Consider the following 23,624-nt stretch of genomic DNA (forward strand, 5'->3'; position numbering starts at 1 on the left):
AACCACTGACACCAGTGGGTGAACTTCCAGGATCGCATAGGTCACACTTGTGATCGGGCCCTGGCATTCCACCACCGTGGGGAGCCCACAAGATGGCAGGAAGGGGGCCCACTGCCGAACTTGTGAAAGGGTCCCGCTGTGGGACCATAATAAAGGGTCCCGTAACGAGATTAAAGGGCCCCAGGATCAGTGGGAAGAGCCCCAGGCTTGAAGGGAAGGGCCCTAGCCAGCGGTCCAGGGGGCCCTTCATGGTTTCATGCACTGGGGCCTTGAAGGTTCTAGTTACGCCTCTGCCATAGATTGTGTTTTTCTTTTCTTCAACCACAGGTTAAAGGAAAGAAAATTGCTTGATTCCCTCATCAACAGAGCCTGCCCATAGGTGGATCGAAACTCAGCTGGTTCCTGCTGACCCGGACAGATTTTGATCCATCTATGGCTGGCCCCTAGGACAGTCCCACAATGATGAAAAGGGCTGTCTCAGTTTAAAGCGATTGTAAACCCCTAGAGATGTAAGGAAAATCCATATTGTGCTAGTTATGCATTGCATACTAACACATTATGTTAAACTTACCTGAAAACGAAGCCCTCCCGTGCCGAGAAATCAGCGCTGCAGGCACCTCCATCTTCACCATTCTTCCTTCCGGACTGCGAGCGGGAGCCTGCGTTCATGGCACAGGGCTCTAAAGAAATGTCATGCACAGCCATTCAATCAGAGTGCTATCACTGGCTGCATGCAATGTAAATATCTCCTAAACCAGGGGTCTCCAAACTGTAGCCTGAGGGCCGGATGTAGCCCTTTGCTAGCCTTTATCTGGTCCTTGGGGCACCTACCCATTGGGGCACCATCAACCCTGAGGCCATATTTACTGTGCAGGACATTATTATCCCCACTGGCCACAATCTGGCCTCCCTAAAGTCTGAAGGGCAGTAAACTGGCCCTTTTGTTTGAAAAGTTTGAAGACCCCTGTGCTAAACGGTGCCCGTTTAGGAGATATTTACACTACTTATAAGTAAGCCTTATTATAGGCTTACCTATAGGTAAAAGCAAGAGAAGGAAGTTTACTTCCTCTTTAACAGCGATGACTGAGGAATGTTTTCCATTTATCATGCCATAACAATCCCTTTGTAAATACAAATTCTTCAGTAATGTAACATTAGAAAAATATTACCGCACATAATGACAAATGTCATACCTAATATGTAATATAATATAAAGGAAACAAACATCACTGTTACAATGTAAACATTTTCACAGGATCTGACCATTTTGCAAAGCCAAGATGAGTTATTCATCAAAAGCAATTGATTTACATGAATAAGCACATTCTCAGAAAGCTTTATTTATTATTTTATTTACTTTTATTTATTTACTATTTATTTTATTTTATTTATTATTTATTTAATATTTAATACTACATTTTGTTTATAAATGATGTATATATAGATTGACATTTGGTCTGGCTCCTAATACTCACCCAAAAATATTTCCTCCAGATTACCAATGATGGCATTATCTAACATTAAGGCCCCTTTCACACGGCGGCTGTTCTGCCACTGGTAAAAACATGTTTTGTTACTTTGAAATTCCAACACCTCTGGCACTCACTTTGTTACATTGAGTTTATCTGCGATTAGTGTTCGGCCGCAGGCCGGTATTTGTGGGAGGAGCTAGCGGGCTATATAGCGCCGCCCCTCCGCTATGCCGGCCTGCTGCTGCGCTGTACGTCATTCGGCTGGTCAGGTGTGTTTTGGTGGTCACCTGACGTCGGCCGGATATCGCGGTATCGTGGACCGGACTTCCGGGCAGGACGCGAGAGTCACCGCTGCTGGCTCCGAGCCCCGCTGGTCCTGCGGCATCCCAGCTATTCCTTGCCTGTACTGGGGCAGCCTTCTCGGGCATCCGCCCCATCTTCTCTGCTTCCGGCCGCCGCCTGCTCGTCCAGCTGCCAGCTCTGCGTGGCTGCTTCTCCCCGCTGTTCAGCAGGGGATCAGGTACCTGTAGGGCATGGGGGGGGAAAGGGGGGGGGGAAGTCTTCTGCACACACTGCCTGCCTCCTGTAGGCCACAGCTAATTCACAGGCTCTCTTGCACACACTGCCTGCCTCCTGTAGGCCACGGCTAATTCACAGGCTCTCTTGCACACACTGCCTGCCTCCCTGTAGGCCACGGCTGAACCACGCAGACTCCCTTGCACACACTGCCTGCCTCCCTGTAGGCCACGGCTAAACCACACAGGCTCCTTGCACACACTGCCTGCCTCCATGTAGGCCACGGCTATTCCACCTTCTGGCTCACGCACACGCTGCCTGCCTCCCTGTCAAGCCACGGCTACCCCCTTTTTAAGTATTTATGTTCTGTGCACTCACTGCCTCCTGCCAGCTTCGGTACCTCTGCCCACGTCCTCCTGCATTTTCGGTGCCCACCTTGTCACTTAGGTACCCTGCGTGGGGGGGGGGTTGGTGCTCGGGGGTTGGGGGGGGCCTCTTTGGCATGGCAGGGTTGTGTTGTTCCTGGTTCCATGTCATGTTCCGGTGGGGGGTATGGGTGACCCCCCCTTGACCGTTGCCTTTTCTCCTGCAGGTTCTCATCATGTCCTTCAATGCCGGCATCAGGTACTATGTCAGGTCCAGGTTCCTTTGTGTACCACACGGTTCCGGTTATCTAGTCTTCACAGACGCCGCTGGCGTCACCCATAGACACCGTTAGGCTACTTCTTCCCTTTCCTCCACTCACTTAGTCTTCGGTCTGGCTTGCGCCCGGTGGTTAGGCCCCCGCCGGTTGCTCTTCAGGCTCATTCCACTCTTCTGTGATCCACCTGGTGATGCATCGGTGCCTGGGCACCGTCACGGCTTCATCACCACTGTGCATACCGCACTTCATGTCGTTGTCCTCTTTGTTAGCACTGTCGTTGTTGCACTCCAACTGTGTTGTTCTTGTCTCGTGTTGTCCCCCCCCCCTCCCCCGCAGGGCGAGTTCATACTGGCTGTCAGGGTTCAGGTGCTGGCCCCTAGCCCCCCCCCTTCATAGCCGGTCCCGCGAGGCCAACTCCCCATCTCGTCGGAGATTCCCCGCCCCTCGGGCCAAATCAAAGCTAGCGCCTCGCTCCACCCTTCTCATGGGTTTATAGCTAGGGCTTCACCTGTCACGGCCACTCGTTTTGATTCTGTACTGTCACCGAGAGGCCAACGTTCCCGCCACCACGTCAGTGGCTCATGCCCCTCGGCCAGAATCATAGGTAGAGCCTCTCATCAGCCGCTTGGCATCTAGCAGGGCCTCACCTGTCACGGGGTAGTTAAGTTCTTCGCCTTTGGGCTTTAGCTAGCCAGCCAGTGATTCTTCCAGCACGTCACGGTATTAATCGGACTTGGGCTTTTTGTTCTTTGTTTTCTTCAACAGCGGGCCTCAAGGAGCCATCCTGGAAGAAGGATCTTCATCCCCCTCCACGCCAGCCAGGCCCTGCACCCCCGCCAGATCTGGTACCCCCAGGGGTCGTCGGGTTCCATCCTCGCTGGGTTCATATGGGTCTTGGACTATTCCGAGAATTTCGGCGGTGCTACGCCAGAAGGGGATCCCGTTCCCAGCCACGGCAAGGAAAGCGGAACTTTTTAGGCTGATGACGGAACATCCAGAAGATCCGGGATTGGGCACAAGCTCTCAGGGTTGTACGTTAGCTATGCAAGGGACCCTGGACTCTATCCTGTCTTCCCTGCAGTCCATCGGAGACAGGCTGACTAAGCTGGAAGACGCCAGTCCAGCTCAGAGGGGTCCTCCTCCTCCCTTGCCGGTGTTGTCCCCAGTTCCCGCCAGTGATCAGGGTAGGCCCCCAGTTTCCCTTTTCCCCTCTTCTACGGTTTCTCCTATAATCACCCCGGCCCACATGGTCCCCCCAGCTCTCCGCAAGGATATCTTGGAAGGGAAGGATGTAAACTTGGTGGCTCTCCTTATCGCCTCCCAGGATATGGTGGAGAATAAAATCTATAATTACGGGGATTTGTCCGTTGTTATGAAGGCCAGGGACCCCAGGCTCAACAAGAAACTCACGATCCCAGAGTTTGTCCTGGCCTTCGGTATCTACAGGGACGTATTGTGTTCCGTATACCCACAGCGGCGGGAGGAGTTAGATCTTTACCTGCATAAAATCGTGGATCTAGGGCACAAGTACGGAGGTTTCACCTTCTTTGACTTTCACAAGTCAGTCTCGGCCAAGGCGGCAGCGGCCTTGGCTCAATTTAACGTACTGGTCGATTGGAGTCTTTTGGACACCGAGCTGTTCTGCAGGCACTTTGCAGGCTTGGCACCTCCCTCCTGTCGGTCGGTCCTGTCACCAGGTTGGATTTCTTGGGGATTACCCTGGATTCCGTGTCCATGCAGTCTAGCCTCCCTCAGGACAAACTTAATCGCATTCGCGAGGTAGTTGGCAGGTTTTTGGAACTAGGGTCGTTTTCGAGGAAAGAGTTGCAGTCCTTGATCGGGTCATTGAACTTTGCCATGCGCATCATCCCCCAGGGCAGGTCCTTCATCTCCCGGTTGCTGCGGCTGTTGCCAGGTCTTCCGGAGGGCGTCATTTCCCACCTGGATCCTCCTGCCAGGGCGGACCTGGGTATGTGGGTTGAGTTCCTGGAAAGCTGGAACGGCATCTCCATGTTCATCCCGCCCATCTCCTCCCAGTCCCCCGTGTTTTGGACGGATGCGGCTGCCAATTCCGGGTTCGCGGCCATCTTTGGGGACTCATGGTTCAGGGCTAGTTGGCCGGCTGAATCACTTGCCTTACCAGCTTTCCAGGAAACCTCAGCTTTGTTTGAGTTATACCCTATTGTGGCGGCTGCTGTCACCTGGGGTAGGTGCTGGTCAGGGATGGCAGTCAAATGTTTTAGTGACAACATGGCGGCCTGTGACATTGTCAATAGGGGCCGGTCATCATCCCTGACCATCATGAGGCTGGTTCGCAGGCTGACCTTGATTGCTGCCACTCACCAGTTTTTTCTGTACTGTGAACATATCCCGGGCCACTCTAACTCAGCCGCTGATGCGCTTTCCCGGTCCAAATTGCAGGTGTTTTTCGCCCTTCACCCGACGGCCGACAGATGCCCCACGCGGACCCCAGAGTTCGAGGAACTGGTCCTGGACTAGCCCGGATCGTGGCGCATGGACGGGAGCTGGCCCGCATGGCTCTGTCAGCCAACACCAGGAAGGCCTACGACCGGGCCTGGTCAATCTTCCAAAGGTTCTTAGGGGAATTCGGGTTGGACGACCATTCGGTACAGACGATGGTCGCCTTTGCTGCCTTTTGCCACCTCCAGCTCAAATTGTCCGCCAGTACTGTCAAACTGTATCTGGCGGGTGTCCAACACTTTGTCCTAACGCACCAGCCAAACTCCTTACCTTTTCTCAGGGCATATCCCCTTAAGAGCCTCCTGAAGGGTATTGGCAAGGTGGATCGCCATACCTCGGTCAGGCGGTTGCCGATTGATGGGGAGAAATTCCGGGCTCTCTCCAACTTGCTGGACTCGGCCCCTTTTGAGCCACTTACTAATACGGTTGTGAAAGCTGCCATGTACCTAGCCTTCTACGGCTTTCTCAGGCCCGGGGAGTTTACGGTTACTTCCTCAGCAGAGGGGCGCTCTTGTCTCCACAAACGAGATCTGGTCAAGCGGGGGGATCATTATGTTTTGACGCTCCAGTGTACTAAGACCAGGCAGGTGGGCTGCCCCGTTACCATCCCGCTTTACCCATCAGGGAATCTTTGGTGTCCGGTCAAAGTGTTGGATGAGTTCATGGCCCAGTCCCGGCGCTCTCCCAGCCATGCTCCACTTTTTACGTTACTGGGCGTTCCCCTCACCACGTCCAAGTTCATTTTCTACATCCGAACTCTTTGTATCAGACTGGGTTGGGACCCTGCAGCGCACTCTGGTCACTCCTTCCGGATAGGTGCGGCTTCGGCTGCCTCCGGGAATAACACGCCAGGCCATATCATTAAAAGGCTTGGTCGGTGGGAGTCAGACGCCTTCCAGGTCTATATTCCTCACCCAGAGAAGGAGTTGAGACTGGCATTTCATAGGCTTGTGACTTAAGTTGTATTGAATAAAGTGTGTTGTTTTGCTTCCTCTTTTGCCCTCTTTATTTACAGGCTACCCCCCTTACGTCGGTTCAGGCACACCACACCGACTTTCCACACTAGGGACTCGACTTTAAGTGTTGACCACAAGTGTTCGGCCGCAGGCCGGTATTTGTGGGAGGAGCTAGCGGGCTATATAGCGCCGCCCCTCCGCTATGCCGGCCTGCTGCTGCGCTGTACGTCATCCCACCCTCCTTCACCCCTTTTTTTCTCAACCTCTTACCTTTGGGGTGCCCTCTTTATTTACAGGCTACCCCCCTTACGTCGGTTCAGGCACACCACACCGACTTTCCACACTAGGGACTCGACTTTAAGTGTTGACCACAACTTGTGTTTACACGCGGTTGCGCTTGGCTGCAGTAGTAAATTCTTGCCTTTTCTACAGCTACTGATTACCTATTTTTTCTTTGTACTGCAATTAACTGCGTTTATGTACAGATAGCTGCAGTACATCGCTCGCTCCTGGACGCTGTCAATTTTATTTTTCCTAAACGCACAAAACTGTATGTTGTTAAAACATTGCTAAATGTAGTGTGTGAATAATGGGGCCATAGAGATACATTGTCTGCATTTAGCTGCAGTAAATAAGTTCCTCTATCTGCAGCTTAAATGTGAAATCCAACTGCCTGTATGAAAGTGCCTTAAACGGAACTAACCTTATATGGCCAATAATCACCATTTTCAACCTAATGTTCTTGTAAATTATTTTTTTTAATGAGACTTCAAAAAGAAGAACACATTAACAAATGACACATATAAGGTATTTAATTATTGTTCCATAGATTTCAACATTAAAACTATGCAAGCAATCTTAGTATCCTGTGACTTACACAAATAGTTGTCATGTTGTCATGTAATTCCAGAGGAATTTGGGAAGAACATGATCCTGGGTTATTTTTCTCTCAGGTGAAGGAGGGTTTAATGGGGGAGGTATAAGGCAGGGTGTAAAGTGATAAAGTGAGTGGGAATTGGGTAGGGAAGGGTGTTTAAGGACAGCAGGTAAGCGAGGAGATGGCAGAAAGTAAAATATATGAAGAAAGGAATAGAGAGGGACAAATGGAGAAAAGAGAGAGAGGGAAGACTTGATGGAGTAGAGAAGGGGGGAAGGAAGAGATGGAGATCCCTCTTGTGGATGCCAATGTGCCAAGCAGTGGATCCAGTATCTCTTAAAAGGAGGGCCTTGCTCTCCTCTGAGAATGTGAAGTCATGGTCAAGTAAAACCATATTGTACAATATGTGCCATGTCTGTTGTGGAAGGAGAGAATGAGGTCCTCTGATACGTTCTACTCTACAAAGGCACATGAAAATTGGGGGAGGAGAGTAGTCTTTCCATTTAAGGGGGATACAGGATTTGGCATTATTTAAGAAGTGACGTAAGATGATGGACATCCTAATTTTTTAAGGACAGGGCCATGTGTAATGAAGAAACAATTCCCCTATCTTACTATTCCCTATTTGTTGCTGTTTACGTAAGTGGGAAATTCTTTCTGCAAAATCTTGTAATTGTGCCACAATTTGATTGATCCTAATGTTTTAGCTGTATGTTCATGTATAAACATATACATTTTTTAATATCAAGGTAAATCTTTTAAAAATGGGGTCTTTTATATAAATGGCCTAGAGACCCAATGCCAATGTGCACTACCTACCACTAGCCAAACATACACTATATTACCAAAAGTATTGGGACTCCTGCCTTTACACACACATAAACTTTAATGGCATCCCAGTCTCAGTCCGTAGGCTTCAATATTGAGTTGACCCACCCTTTGCAGCTACAACAGCTTCAACTCTTCTGGGATGGCTGTCCACAAGGTTTAGGAGTGTGTTTATGGGAATGTTTGACCATTCTTCCAGAAGCGCATTTGTGAGGTCAAGCACTAATGTTGGAGAGAAGGCCTGACTCGCAGCCTCCGCACTAAATTATCCCAAAGCTGTTATATCAGGTTGAGGTGGTCAGGCCTCTGTGGTTCCTCCACCCCAAACTCGCTCATCCATGTCTTTATGGACCTTGCTTTGTGCACTGGTCCAAATCATTTGCTGGAAGGGTGATTATAGTGTGGGGTTGTTTTTAGGGGTTGGGCTTGGCGTCAGCATACCAAGACTTTTTGGAAAATGTCATGCTCCCAACTTTGTGGGAACAGTTTGGGGATGGCCCCTTCTTGTTCCAACATGACTGCGCACCGGTGCACAAACAAGGTCAATAAAGACATGGCTGAGCGAGTTTGGGGTGGAGGAACTTGACTGGCCTGACCCCAACCCGATACAACACATTTAGGATGAATTAGAGCGGAGACTGCGAGCCGACCCTTCTCACCCAATATCAGTGCCTGACCTCACAAATGCGCTTCTGGAAGAATGGTCAAACACACAGGACACACTCCTAAACCTTGTGGACAGCCTTCCCAGAAGAGTTGAAGCTGTTATACTGTAGCTGCAAAGGGTGGGCCAACTCAATATTGAACCCTACAGACTAAGACTGGGATGCCATTAAAGTTCACATGCGTGTAAAGGCAGGTATTTTGACATTTTTGTTGGATGCAACTCATCTTCAAGTGTCACCTTTAAAAAAGTGCTTCTAAAGCCTTAAGGTGTTTTATCTAAATGTGCTGTGCATTAGGGTAAAAAAACATCTGTTGTAGAGGATCACCCCCTCCCCAGCCCCTACTTATATATTCCTGAGCCCCATCTCGATCCATCGATGTGTAGTAGAGCAGCTGCACTCCCGACTCTGTCCCTCCTCACTGGTAGAAGTGGGAGCAGTTAGCTCCTGCTCCTGTCAAACAAATCCAATGACGGGGGAGTAGGGGGCAGGACCTGGCCTCAATGTCTTTGTCAATAGACGCAGAGTGGGCCCTACCAAGTGCCCCCATAGAAAGTGGTTTCTAGGGGCGCACTCAGCAGGGGGGGGGGGGGAGCCAGGATCTAGGGGACCTGAGAAGAGGATCGGCGCTGCTCTGTGTAAAACCATTACACAGAGCAGGTAAATATAACATGTTTATTTTAATTTAAAAAAATAAGCTTTACTATCAGTCTAGCAAAAAAAACAATGAATGAAAAATCAAATAAAGTATTAGTGGTTCTACAGCAAAAGGAAATGTTTCCCACACTGCACAATTTTTTAAAGAGATCAGTTTACCCATCTCATTATGTAACAGAAAACCGTTGAAGTGTAAAAAAAAAAAGACTGTGCCAATAATGTCTGCAGAAGAAAAGTAGATCTTCATATGTTGATAAAAGTTTTGTCTACAGCAAGCATTGGGACATACCGCCAAATAAATTGAATGTACAGCACCAGATACCAAAGCTTTGATGTTAGTGCTTCCCTTCTTAGGGAGGGGGTGGGGAGCGTTTGCTACTAGTAGTAGTTGTTCAAATAAACTTGTCTACGCCATTATGTGACCAAATGCAGCAGTTCAGGTTTACTTTGACACAGCATGGTATTGAAGAAACATTTCTTCACTAACACCTGTATATACTGAGCCATTTGACCTAACGCTGAGCTCCATGCAAACAACCAAATATATGAATAAAATACATACATGGGAGCGGTTTTTCTTGCCGAAGGATTTATATTTTTGTCCATCCAGATCTGAGAATTACGCAGCTCTGCCACGTAGCACAGCCCGGTCTGGCAGGGCAAGAGACTTGCTGTTCGGTAACACTTACAGGTTTTGTCCCACCTCCAGCCTTCCTCAGTGAATAGATAAGCAGCAGACAGATGTATGAGCTTGTCTCTCTATCAGTCTACTCTCTATCAGAATTCTACTTTCATTGCTTAACAACTGATTGGCTCCTTGCGCTGCTTCTACGTCCCACTATCGGAGCTCTGATGTACAGGGACAGTAAAAAGCTGAAGCTGAATCTAGGTTCTTACACTGTTTGTAATAAAAGCAATGTTTGTGATTTTTCAACCATTTATACTTCGCTGCATTCATTTGTGTCTTTTACAGTATATCTGTCTAGAGTTCAAGCTAAATTCTGGGAATTAAACAACATCTACTCTTGCACTGGAGCCCTCACACTGCAAGGGTTAAATGCTCATTTAGTATTCCTGGCTCTGATAGGCCTTCTCAATCCCTACGATCAGTCCCCTGCTGGACAGTAATGACACTACCGTCACTTCTGTAAGGGAGGAAGCTTCGGAACAGAGCGGCTCCAGTGCACCCCTCCCCCCCTTCATGTAACACAGTGCCGTGTCTCAGTGACAGACCGACAGTCTTATCTTATCTTTGTGATGAATGAGAGCCGCGGCCCACCGAGAATATGCCCCGTCTGCCCTATAGCCAGTCCGGGCCTGGTCGATTGACACATCCTCTCTAAGCAGCTTCAGGCCCCTGTCACACTCCAGACTCTTCATATACAATGCAAGGTTATTAGCCCTGCACTGTAAGTGATGATGCTGAGAGACCGCCCACAGACTAGAGCTTGGGAACAGCTCTGGGGTCTTCATGGGGTCAGGGATAAGATACAGTATCTCACAAAAGTGAACACCCTTCACATTTTTGTATATATTTTATTATATCTTTTCATGTGACAACACTGAAGAAATTACACTTTGCTACAATGTAAAGTAGTGAGTGTACCTGTATGTCATTTCGCGCAATAGCCAGCAGGGGCGCGCGTGCTGATTGGCCACAGAGGGAGCCAATCAGCGGGTCCGGCAGACATGATGTCAGCGGGCCACCCGCAATCGCTCCCCAGAGAGGCAGAACAGCGGTCTGCCAATGAAAACAAGGCCATTCTGTCAGAGATGGAATCTTGTGTTGCTGCTATTTAAGAACACGGACACACTTAACCCTTGGAGCTCTCTTGATGTTAACCCCTTCCCTGCCAGTGTCATTAGTACAGTAACAGTGCATATTTTTAACACTGATTACTGTAGTAATGTCACTGGTTCCCTCAAAAGTGTTAGTTAGGTGTCCGATCTGTCTGGCACAATGTCACAGACCCGCCAAAGATCGCTGCCACTACTAGTAAAAAAAAAAAAAAAAAATGAATAAAAATGCCATAAATCTTTCCACTACTTTGTAGACACGATAACATTTGCACAAACCAATCAATATAGACTTATTAGGATTTATTTTTAGCAAAAATATGTAGCGGAATACATATTAGCCTAACTTGATGAAAAAAAATGATTTTTTAATTTTTTCTATTGGCTGTGTTTTATAGCAGAAAGTAAAAAATATTGTTTTTTTTTTTTTTTGTTTTTAGCACAAAAAATAAGAGGTGATCAAATACCACCAAAAGAAAGCTATATTTGTGGGAAAAAATGGAAATCAATTTTAATTGGTTACAGAGTCGCACAACCACACAATTGTCAAATAAATTAACGCAGTGTTGTATTGCAAAAAATGGCCCGATCGTTGAGGGGGTAAAACCTTCTAGAGCTGAAGTGGTTAAGCCAGAGTGTACATGGACAAAATATAGCATCTGTTAAGTAGTGTCCATTGTTATTTCAAAGAGGCCTGAAACTACAAAACGTCATGCTACACCAACATGTGTGTATTGAGTCTTTAAAATACCAAGTCACAGAAAAAGTTTTTATTTCATGGCAACTTAACAAAAAAGCCATGTGCATTCTAAGGTCAGAGAGACAAGTCTGTGTACAAAACAAAGCATTGTGACATATGTACACAGCAACTGTAAAGGTATCCGTTAACTGTAGGCATTCAATTGCTAAAATCCATAACAATGCCTATGCGTACATAAGCAAACTGCCTTGGAAACCAAAGGAGGGGGGCAGCCTACTTGTTCATCTAGATAAGTGGTCTCCAAACTAAGGCCCGGGGGTCAGATGCAGCCTTTTGCTTGCTTTTATCTAGCTCTTGGGGCACTCTTTCATCCACCGATAACAACAATGGGGTATAATTCCCCCCCACTAACACCAATGAAGTGGCGCAATTCCTCCCAATGATGCCAACGATGGGGCACAATTTCTTCCTCTGACACCAAAGATGGGGCATTGTTTTTTCCCACTGAAGTTGGAACCTTTTCTACTCCTAATGACCACAGTCCAGCCCCCCTAAGGTTTGAAGAACTGTAAACTGGTCCTTTATTTAGTCAGCTTGGAGACCCCTGAGTTAAGATTATTCCTCTTATGGTGCTTTTCCACTGCATGGAACCGAACGGTTCGGCTCGCTTTTGTGCTTTTCCACTGCTGGTATCGCATGGTACGGTGTAGGAACGGTTCGGTACGGTGTGGTACAGCGGCGCTTTTCCACTGCATGGAACCGAACGGTACGGCTCTCTAAAACAGTACCACCTCGATTGTGGTTCCAAGAGGTACCATACCGGTACCATATCCCACAATCCTTTGCATGCAGTCACTACTAGCCACTGATTGGTCAGAGAATCGTTGTTATCCCACCCACGTAACTTTAGTACTACTTTAGTGGAAAAGCAAACCATACCGTACCGTACTGAACCGTTCCAACACCGTACCATGCGGTACCAGCAGTGGAAAAGCAAACCGGGCCAAGCAGGGCCAAGCAGGGCCAAACAGGGCCGAGTAGAGCCCAGCCAGTACTTGCAGTGGAAAAGTGCCATTAGTGGACTTCTACTTCTTTAATAAAAGGCTCCTTTCACGCTTGTGCAACTTGGGATCCGACTTGTGAAACCCCAAGTCGCAGAACATGTGAAATTCAATGGTTTTTTTTTTTTTTTGAGAGCCATTTCTTCTGACACTACATAAGTTGCTGCAACTTCAGAAAAGGTTCCTGCACTACATTGGTCAGACTTTTGATGTGACTTTGGTCCAGAGAATGTAAAGTCAGAACAAAGTCACACTGCTTTGGAGCGGCTTTGGAGACGCGCTAATGTAAAAGCTACATGGGAGAGTGTCTACATTTTAGTGCACATCTGTAAAAATACATTTATACAGTGCTTAAACGAATCAAAGCTATAAGAAGCCTTTAGTATAATTTCAAAATTTAAATTGAGAATTCAACTTTGGTATTTTAAAGGAGAAGGGGTCAATTAGGAGAGTGAGAAAGTGCCATATTAAGTCCCGGTTCACACTACCGCGACTTGTCAGGCGACTTGGCCGCCTGACAAGTCGCGGTCCATTCAGTGCTATGGGAACCGTTCTAATAGGAGCGACTCAAGTCGCTCCGATTTAGAAAATAGTTCCTGCACTACTATTGATCGAAGTCAGAGCAACTTGCATTGACTTCCATTATGTGAAGTCTGTGCAAGTCGTGCCGAAGTCACGGTGCACGGCGACTTCACTAGTCGCCCCCGAAGTCGGATCGCCATAGTGTGAACCGACACTAATTGCCACAGCATCCTAATATGAAATGTCAATTTGAGCAGGCAAAGATAAACAAATCTTTCACCGGATGTAACAACAGATCTGACATACAGTACAGTAAGCCTATTACTTGGAGGCTCCAATTCCAGTTGACGCCTTCTAAAGGGGAAACGCGTTGGGTGGAGCAGCTGTGTCATCACCACGCACGGTCCACACTGCAGGCGGCCGTGCACATTTGTTTTATGCTGTCTTTCGTCCATCTAAATGGAAGTGCAACTATTTTTTAACATTAAAAAAAGGTTTTAAGGGTAATGCACTATCAGTCTCTTATTCACTTACATATGAGTTCTAGAACCCCTGACTATACACAAAGCATCTTGATCCACGGAGTGCCGTTACCTTAAAGAGATCTTAATATTTGCTGGGACCAGTTTCTGTCCAAAGCACATGATATCTACAGGCTTTTTATTTATGTCTTTTTGAAAAGCAGCCATCTATTCCATAGTCTGATCACGGTGGTTCTGCATGCAGCACTTGCATACTTGCCAACTGTCCCTTTTTTCCTGGGACAGTCCCTGCAAATAGGAGCCTGTCCAAGGTAATTTATATTGTCCCTGGAAGCGCCTGTTTATCGGGCTGCCCATAAATGTTACGCAGAAGTAGTGCAGCTGAATGGGAGACTTATACTCTGCTACTGTGGCCTTAAATTTGAAATTCCCTTTTTAATTTCCTGTAATTCTCTCTATATTGAGTAGACTCTATAATCAGATAAGTAGGCAAGATTAATTATGCAGAGTGGGTGGAGCTTCAGGGAAGTGGGTGTGGTAATTGATAGCTGTGCTGCAAAGTGTTCCTGGAATTATATTTTTAAATGTTGGCAACTATGCACTTGGGAATACAAGTTGTGTGAAGTCACTTTACAACAAGGAATCGTTTGTTGGAGTCCATTCCAAACTTATCTATTGTCACTTTTTATCAAATACTTTTTTGTATTTGTATTTATTTAAAGCACCTATTGTAGTTCACTTTCTTGCACTTTATAGTCTATGGACTACTTTTAGGGGAATTTATTTATTATATTTATTCCACCATTGCACTGTTTATCATGTTTGCACATGTTTTATGAGAGAATTTGCAGATGAAGTTTTTGTTTGTCACATCACCGCACCATCGTTTGTACTTGTGTATACACTTTTAGCGCACTCGTTTTTTTTACCCAATCCAATTTCTGCCATTGTTCAGGGAGCTCTAGGTACTGCTTACCGACTGCCCGTCTGGCGCTTCCTTTTTTATTATCCACTCCAGGTGTGAGTTCAAACCCAGAATCTAGGGTCCTTTCACACGATTGATCCGATCAGATTCGCCTGTTAGTTTTCTAGGCGGACCTGATCGGATCCTCCATGCATCCCTATGGGGCAGCGGATGTCAGCGAAGACATCTCCGCTGACGTAGTAAGGGGCACTAAACAGAAGAGAGGGGTCAGGAGCACCGAAGAGGGATCCGAGAAGAGGAGGATCCGGGCCACTCTGTGCAAAACCAACTGCTCAGAGAAGTATAACATGTTTGTTTTAAAAAAAACAAAACAGAAAAAAAAAGAGACTTTACAATCATTTTTAGCCTGGTACACACTACAGTTTTTTGGGTTGCACGAAAAAAAACTGTCATCTCTGATCAGAGACGCTGTACTAATGATCTGACATTAGTGCAGCGATCTCCCCTGCTGAGCTGTTGTGTTCTGACAGGGTGACAGCCCCCCTGACATAATCCGTTCAGTATTCTCTGCCATTGGCTGAGAGCGTTGATTGGGAGTCGGTTGGCTGCTGGTTTTCCAGCATGCACGCCCGACAGAAGTCGGCTGAACGGCTGGCTTCTGTCGGCCAGACCGACATACACACAAGCTGAATATCGGCCAGGTTTTTTTTTTTTTTAACTGGACGCTGTTTACCGACATTCAGCCAGTGTGTACCTGGCTTTAGGGTCTGTTCAGACCAGCGGGAGGTTGTTATGGTCTGCATACAAAAGCATGCTGGTGTGCAATGTATACGGACAGTGCAATGCATTTTTACAGCACATCACACTGTTTACTTTTTTCTTTTATGTAGTCCTCATTAACACATGACAATGCACAGTATTATTTTGGATAGGGCCTGTTCACACCTGTGCGTTTCATTTGCTCTTTTTGGTGTGATATAATGCACCTTTTTGGCCCTATAGACTTCAATGGGAACACATGAAAAGCACTAAAAAACATTAAAAACATATTTAATAAAAAAAATGAGTAAATTGTTGATTCATAAGAATAAACCTAGACTTTAAAAAAAAAAAAAAAAACACCTTGCTGGGGTGCATGTACACGTGGTGTTGTGTAATACACCATGAGACACTAAGGCTGCATTCACATGTCAGCGTATGGATCGCGGGCAGAATCGCGGCGATTCCGCCCGCGATCCGGAGATCGTTGCAAATCGCGGGACGCCTGTGCGTTGCCCGTGATTTGCAATAGCACCCCAAACGCTGAGCGATGTTGCCGCGATTTCCGCCTGCCAAATCGCGGTAACATCGCGCAAAAAAAAAATCGCGGGACGCAATAGGCTCCAAAGGAGCTCTTGTACTTTTTTGGGCGTAATGCGTCCCGTGATTTTTTTTTGTACGATGTTACCGCGATTCGGCAGGCGGAAATCGCGGCAACATCGCTCAGTGTTTGGGGTGCTATTGCAAATCACGGGCAACGCACAGGCGTCCCGCAATTTGCAACGATCTCCTGACATGTGAATGCAGCCTAATGCACATGCATGGTGTATACAGAGCACATTGAGAACAATTGTTTTCTATGTGCCCCTGCATTGAATAAGCCCTTACAAATGCCAGTGCACTACAGACAGCGTGTAATTGTAAACGATTATTAGCAGACGGGTAACTGAGTTTTTTTGCTGCAGAGACATACGACCTGCTAGAAATTTTATAGGGTGATTTCAGTTCTGCTGTAAAATCTATCTTGCTCTGACTAGATGTGTGAAAAATTATTCTTACATAAGTCACTGACAGATCCCTCAGCAAAATGAATAAACAGATTTAATGGGTAGCGCAATCGAGGAGTAATATGGAAAAACATTTATTAAACTCTAATCAAGTGGGAATTCCTTGAAATTCTGCACGCTCACCCTGCTCTGTTAGTCATAAAAGATAACAGAAGTCATGAAATACTTTTGCAGCAAAGATATTTCATAACTTCTGTTATCGTTTTTACTTTGCTTCAGAAACCACAGCCTAAAGCCATACACAGATCGAAATTTGGCAGGTTCAGCGGGGACAGGTGAAGTTTCGATCATTGTGTGGCCATCCCCACTTGCCAGAAGTTAATTGATTGACTTCTACTGAAGGGTCATGTTGAAAAATTTTCCTCGATCAACGACTGCAGCCAATAACCCACCACTGTCAGAATACAATGTCCAGGTGGGGATGAATCCTTCATCCAGCTACACAAACAAATTAGTGTATGGTCAGCCCAAAGCAGTAGGTCACATAGGCAAATCTTTAGGCAATTTGATGACCTAAAGGTTTAAACAATTTGATGACTTAAAGAGGAAGTAAACCCTCCCCAAAAAAAAAATGAAAAAAAAAAAACCCTGTAAGACAAAGGCATAATGAGCTAGTATGCATCGCATACTAGCTCATTATGAAATACTTACCTTAGAACGAAGCCCCTGCAGTGCCGCCCGCTCAGCAGAGACACGGCTGACATGTTCAGCTGTCCTGCTTCCTGGTTCGTGTCCTCTGGCCATCTGATTGGCCGGAGGCGTGATTACATCACTCCCGCGCATGTGCACGGGAGCCACCGTTCACGGCACAGGGCTCTGAAGGAACGGCACGGGTGCGCCGATGACGTCAAAGTAAATATCTCCTAAACGGTGCAAATTTAGGAGATATTTACAGTACCTATAGCTAAGCCTTATTAAAGGCTTAGCTATAGGTACAAGTTCCAAGAGAGGGTTTACAACCTCTTTAAAGCTGAACTCCATGAAGCAGTTAAAACCCCTCCCTTGCAGCGAGACAGACCCTGTACGATCAACTTGGGTACAACCAGCCTGTTGGATTTTACATGCGACTATTGCTAGCGGTTGTTATAGCCACTAGCCCTAATCACTGTGATCAGCTCCCCCCACCAGGAGAACACAATGGCTCTATGGCAGGGATTCCCCAACAACTAACTGTGTTGATGGGAGAATTGAGCAACTTTCTTTCCTGCAACCGAAAGAAAATCTCTGCGATTATGGCTGGCCTAAAAGTTTAGGGGTGGTCAACTTTCTTGATATGGATGGGCCTCAATTTTGGCCCCTGACAATACCAAAGGGCCACATATAAATTTAGGAAATATTCATTATCAGAGAAAACAGACACACAACATAATATAGTCAAAGACAATGGGTCATGACACAAGAGATGGACAAAGACTGTGGACATAATACAGGAGATGGTTAGAGATTGCAGACTTGATACAAGGGATGGTCAGAGACAGAACGTGCTATAGGAGTTGCTGAAGACTGGAGTCATGCTTCAGAAGGCAGTCATAGACTGGAAACTTATTACATGGGTCTGTTAGAAATAAATGTTATAACAAGGCAATGGGGAAATGCAGATTAGTGTCTGCAGGGTCACACAAAAAGTGTCAAAGGGCTACAGGGTTGGGCACCAGGACCAAAACTACATTGAGGAGATAAAATTTGTAGTGGGCGGCACAGTGGTGTAGTGGTTAGCACTTTCCCCTAGCAGCAAGAGGGTCGCTGGTTCAGATCCCAACCACGACACTACCTGCCTGGAGTTTGCATGTTCTCCCTGTGCCTGCGTGGGTTTCCTCCGGGTACTCCGGTTTCCTCCCACACTCCAAAGACATGCTGGTAGGTTAATTGGATCCCATATAAAATTGGCCCTACTATGTATGTATGAATGTGAGTTAGGGACCTTAGATTGTAAGCTCCTTGAGGGCAGGGACTGATGTGAATGTGCAATGTATATGTAAAGCGCTGCGTAAATTGACAGCGCTATATAAGAACCTGAAATAAATAGTGTGGGCGCAGCCTCACATCAAGAAAGGAGTTCTAGGTTTACTGGAGTTGGGCTTGAAGACAAATATTGATTACAACATGCCTAGCCTAGACAATAAATGAAAGAACATTACATATGTTTGGTATGCAGCACTCCCTGCCAGATTTACGTACCTGCATTATAGAAGCAATCAAGCACAGTAGTCTCCCCAAAGTCGAGCTTTCCAAATGGTAGTGTTTCAAGTGTTGCCCCCTGGCTCTCGCATGCCTCCTGCAGGCTGTGCAGTGCAGCATTTTCACAAGCCTGCATGCCTGAGGTGCCCTCATTAATCACATAGACAACAGTGGTTCTCCGGCTGCTGGTACTAGAGGTGGCGGCTGGGGTAATAGTTTTATTACTGCGACTGGCAGGGCAAGCTGTTCCTCCACCGGCCCCATGGATGTAATCTTCGTGCCAGAAGCTGCCAGCTGCGGGGAGTCTGTTGCCACCGTGGGCTACTGCTGGCCCTTGTAGCCGGTGCCCAACTTTATCCTCATACATGCAAGACCTTGCCTCTGGCAGTGGAGAGATTGGCACAGAGAAACTAATTCCTTCGCTGCTGTCACTCATGGCTTCTCACAGTAAAAAGTTCCAATGAGCAGAAAGGGGAAATGCAAGTTCCCCTAACTTGTCCAGCACCCAACAGATCTTCCTGGTTTAATAGCGGTCGCTGAAGACAGTGATCCAATCCAATGGGTACGTAAGAGACCACCAGTACCAAATCCCTTTTTTCCAACCTCTGCAGCTCCTTTCTCTCTTAGTTCAAATATTGGGTTGTAAAAGACAGCAATGTCCACCCAATGGGTACGTCAGAGACCACCAGTACCAGATCCAATAATCCAACCTGTGCAGTACCTCCGTCCCTTCTTAGTTCAAACGTTGGCAGTGGAAAGGCAGCGATCCTATCCAATGAGTATATCAGAGACCACCAGTATAAGAGCCAATAATCCAACCTGTGCAGTACCTCCGTCCCTTCTTAGTTCAAACGTTGGCACATGAAAGGCAGCGATCCTATCCAATGAGTATGTCAGAGACCACCAGTACCAGATCCAATAATCCAACCTGTGCAGTACCTCCGTCCCTTCTTAGTTCAAACGTTGGCTCATGAAAGGCAGCGATCTCATCCAATGCGTATGTAAGAGACCACCAGTACCAGATCCGATAATCCAACCTGTGCAGTACTCCGTCCCTTCTTAGTTCAAACGTTGGCACATGAAAGGCAGCGATCCTATCCAATGAGTATGTCAGAGACCACCAGTACCAGATCCGATAATCCAACCTGTGCAGCACCTCTGTCCCTTTTTAGTTCAAACGTTGGCACATGAAAGGCAGTGAACTTACCCGATGAGAACTTAAGAGACCACCAGTACCAGATCGAGTAATCCAACCTGTGCAGTACCTCCGTCCCTTCTTAGTTCAAACGTTGGCACATGAAAGGCAGCGATCTCATCCAATAGGTATGTCAGAGACCACCAGTCCCAGAGACAATAATCCAACCTGTGCAGCACCTCTGTCTCCTCTTAGTTCAAACGTTGGCACGTGAAAGGCAACAGTTCAATACTGCTGACATGCTCGACCACCCGCGCCTCGTCTTCTTCTCGTAAATGCCTTGTATTATTCTGCTTAGAGCAGCAAATGTCCCCTGATATTAAATGGAAAAAAAAGCATACAAGCTTCTCAGACACTGACTGGACGCCTAAGCGATTTCAGCTCTTCGTACAAGTAGTAAAATAAGAGCAGACAGCCTTTTTTTTGTTCTGTCGGTTTGTTTGCAAGTATGCAGCCTGTTGCTAGTTCAGGGAGCTGAGTGGATTGTGTGAGTGTCAGTGGCCCCTGATGACTGTGATAACACAGACTGCCTACTGGGAGGGATGATGTGTTTCCTAGCTAGAGAAAAGCTTTGTAAGAACAAGACTGCGGAAGGGACTCGATAAAAAGCCAGCCCTTCACTTCTCTTTCCACACCTCCTGCACACCCTCCCAGCTTGCCTCATACATTCTTGGCTCGGTTAACTGCCTTACATTTTGAAGTCACACTAAATAATCATACAGGAAATAAAGGTGAAAGGGGAGGAAACGTTTACTGACTTGCAGCATGATTAGCATTAAAATGTGTGTAAACTCCAACAACTAATTGTTATTTGCTGCATTTTGGTCTGTTAAATATTACTTTAGTGTTATTATTATATCTGTTGAACAAGTGCAAAAAAAATATATATATGTATATTTATATTAGTGATCGACCGATATTGTTTTTTTACTGCCGATACCGATATTTTGGTCATCACATATCGGCCGATATCTGCCGATATTTTCAGACATTAAAAAATATATATATTTTTTATTTATTTATTTTTTACAGGTACTCTTGTGGAGGGATCTGGGAGTCTAAAAGACCCCAAACCCCTCCTTTTCACTTAAAAGCATTCAAAACGCCAAGTTTGGCTGTTTTGAATGGTGTCATTTTTCTTTTTATTTGGCGCCTAGCACCCGGGAGTGATGTCATGACATCACTTCCGGGTTTTTGCATGGAGACCCGATCAGAGCCGAATGCGGCTTTGATCGGGTCTCCGGCGGCCGTTCAGGTTGGATGCCCGGGTCTCCCGGTGGGACGGGAGCCCCGGGCGAGCCGCAGAAGGCGGCGGGAGGGGGACGTCCCCTCCCGCTCCTTTTATTGACAATCGAGCGGCTTCTCAGCTGCATTGGTTGTCATTACAAGACAGCCGACCGTCGGCTATGGACGCCGGTACCGTGGTGATGCCTTTAGCTGCAGGCATCACTCCGGTACAGCACTTTCCCGAAATATTGGCAATATCGGTAACCTCCAGGGCCGATTCCAATATATCGGGGAAAGTGCAGAGTGGCCCTCGATATATATTGCCGATAATCTGTCGATCCCTAATATATATATATATATATATATATATATATATATATATATACACAGTGCCTTGCGAAAGTATTCGGCCCCCTTGAACTTTGCAACCTCTTGCCACATTTTAAGGCTTCAAACATAAAGATATAAATCTGAAATTTTTTGTGAAGAATCAACAACAAGTGGGACACAATCATGAAGTGGAACGAAATTTATTGGATATTTCAAACTTTGTTAACAAATAAAAAAACTGAAAAATTGGGCATGCAAAATTATTCAGCCCCTTTACTTTCAGTGCAGCAAACTCTCTCCAGAAGTTTAGTGAGGATCTGTGAATGATCCAATGTTGACCTAAATGACTAATGATGATAAATAGAATCCACCTGTGTGTAATCAAGTCTCCGTATAAATGCACCTGCACTGTGATAGTCTCAGAGGTCAGTTTAAAGAACAGAGAGCATCATGAAGAACAAGGAACACACCAGGCAGGTCCGAGATACTGTTGTGGAGAAGTTTACAGATGGATTTGGATACAAAAAGATTTCCCAAGCTTTGAACATCCCATGGAGCACTGTGCAAGTGATAATATTGAAATGGAAGGAGTATCAGACCACTGCAAATCTAGGAAGACCTGGCCTCTAAACTTTCAGCTCATACAAGGAGAAGACTGATCAGAGATGCAGCCAAGAGGCCCAAGATCACTCTGGATGAACTGCAGAGATCTACAGCTGAGGTGGGAGACTCTGTCCATAGGACAACAATCAGTCGTATACTGCACAAATCTGGCCTTTATGGAAGAGTGGCAAGAAGAAAGCCATGTCTTAAAGATATCCATAAAAAGTGTCGTTTAAGGTTTGCCACAAGCAACCTGAGAGACACACCAAACATGTGGAAGAAGGTGCTCTGATCAGATGAAACCAAAATCGAACTTTTTGGCAACAATGCAAAACGTTATGTTTGGCGTAAAAGCAACACAGCTCATCACCCTGAACACACCATCCCCACTGTCAAACATGGTGGTGGCAGCATCATGGTTTGGGCCTGCTTTTCTTCAGCAGGGACAGGGAAGATGGTTAAAATTGATGGGACGATGGATGGAGCCAAATACAGGACCATTCTGGAAGAAAACCTGATGGAGTCTGCAAAAGACCTGAGACTGGGACGGAGATTTGTCTTCCAACAAGACAATGATCCAAAACATAAAGCAAAATCTACAATAGAATGGTTCACAAATAAACATATCCAGGTGTTAGAAAGGCCAAGTCAAAGTCCAGACCTGAATCCAATCGAGAATCTGTGGAAAGAACTGAAAACTGCTGTTCACAAATGCTCTCCATCCAACCTCACTGAGCTTGAGCTGTTTTGCAAGGAGGAATGGGCAAAAATTTCAGTCTCTCGATGTGCAAAACTGATAGAGACATACCCCAAGCGACTTACAGCTGTAATCGCAGCAAAAGGTAGCGCTACAAAGTATTAACTTAAGGGGGCTGAATAATTTTGCCCAATTTTTCAGTTTTTTATTTGTTAAAAAAGTTTGAAATATCCACTAAATTTAGTTCCACTTGATGATTGTGTCCCACTTGTTGTTGATTCTTCACAAAAAATTACAGTTTTATATCTTTATGTTTGAAGCCTGAAATGTGGCAAAAGTTTGAAAAGTTCAATACTTTCGCAAAACACTGTATAGTAAATAACATAATCCAAAACACTGACATTTTTTTTGGCCAAACAAGGATGCAATATTAGTAGTCATATTGCTTCAGTAAACGTCCCGGGTATGGAAAATTTTAATACATGGTACAGCACAAAGTACAACGTCACAATTAGGACAATATTACCGCGTTTCTTTACGGATTTTCCTTAGCAAACCACACACATCCTTGTGGGTGCAGACTTCTTTTCTGTTGGTGGAATGTAGTCCATAAAGTGACGACCGTTCGGGTTTACAACACCAGCAGCACAATGTCCGGATCTATTTACAGCCGTTGGTGTTTGATGCCTGAGAAATATCAGTTCGGCAACTTTACAAACAAAGTCCACATGAACCACAGGCCTGTCACTCTTTTTTTTAGTAGAATGCGTTCCACAAGCATTGTTCAAGAAGATGCCTGAAGATTTTTTTGTAATATTTTTTTTGTTGTTTCCGCATTGCCGGATAAAAACTCATGGCCTGGTCAGCTCTATCCACACCTCCCATGGTGTTATTGTAATCCATCACCAGTTGTGGTTTCATTACGTCTTTTCCACCTTTTGTGTGTACCATGAGAGTAGAGGTGTTGTGAATGGTACTCATTAGGC

At 46.1% G+C, this 23,624-nt stretch overlaps 1 protein-coding gene across 2 annotated transcripts in view; it reads right to left on the reverse strand.

The window, feature by feature from the left end:
- The window catches only part of MAP3K5 (mitogen-activated protein kinase kinase kinase 5), a 286,689-nt gene extending 266,773 nt beyond the window's left edge, over positions 1-19,916 (reverse strand). The window contains exons 1-2 of one of the 2 annotated variants that reach the window (XM_082249712.1): positions 19,732-19,916; positions 18,587-19,296 (exon numbers count right to left, since the gene is read on the reverse strand). In XM_082249712.1, the coding sequence (XP_082105838.1) occupies positions 18,587-19,022 (436 nt within the window). In that variant the 5' untranslated portion in view covers positions 19,023-19,296; positions 19,732-19,916. Of the gene's footprint in view, positions 1-18,586 lie in introns of both variants that reach the window. The other variant, XM_082249711.1, reaches the window with a different exon arrangement.
- Between the last annotated feature and the right edge of the window lie 3,708 nt (positions 19,917-23,624).

The sequence above is a fragment of the Pelophylax lessonae genome (genome assembly GCF_965119305.1).
Source record: "Pelophylax lessonae genome assembly, chromosome: 3".
In the NCBI taxonomy this organism is placed as follows: Eukaryota; Metazoa; Chordata; class Amphibia; order Anura; family Ranidae; genus Pelophylax; species Pelophylax lessonae.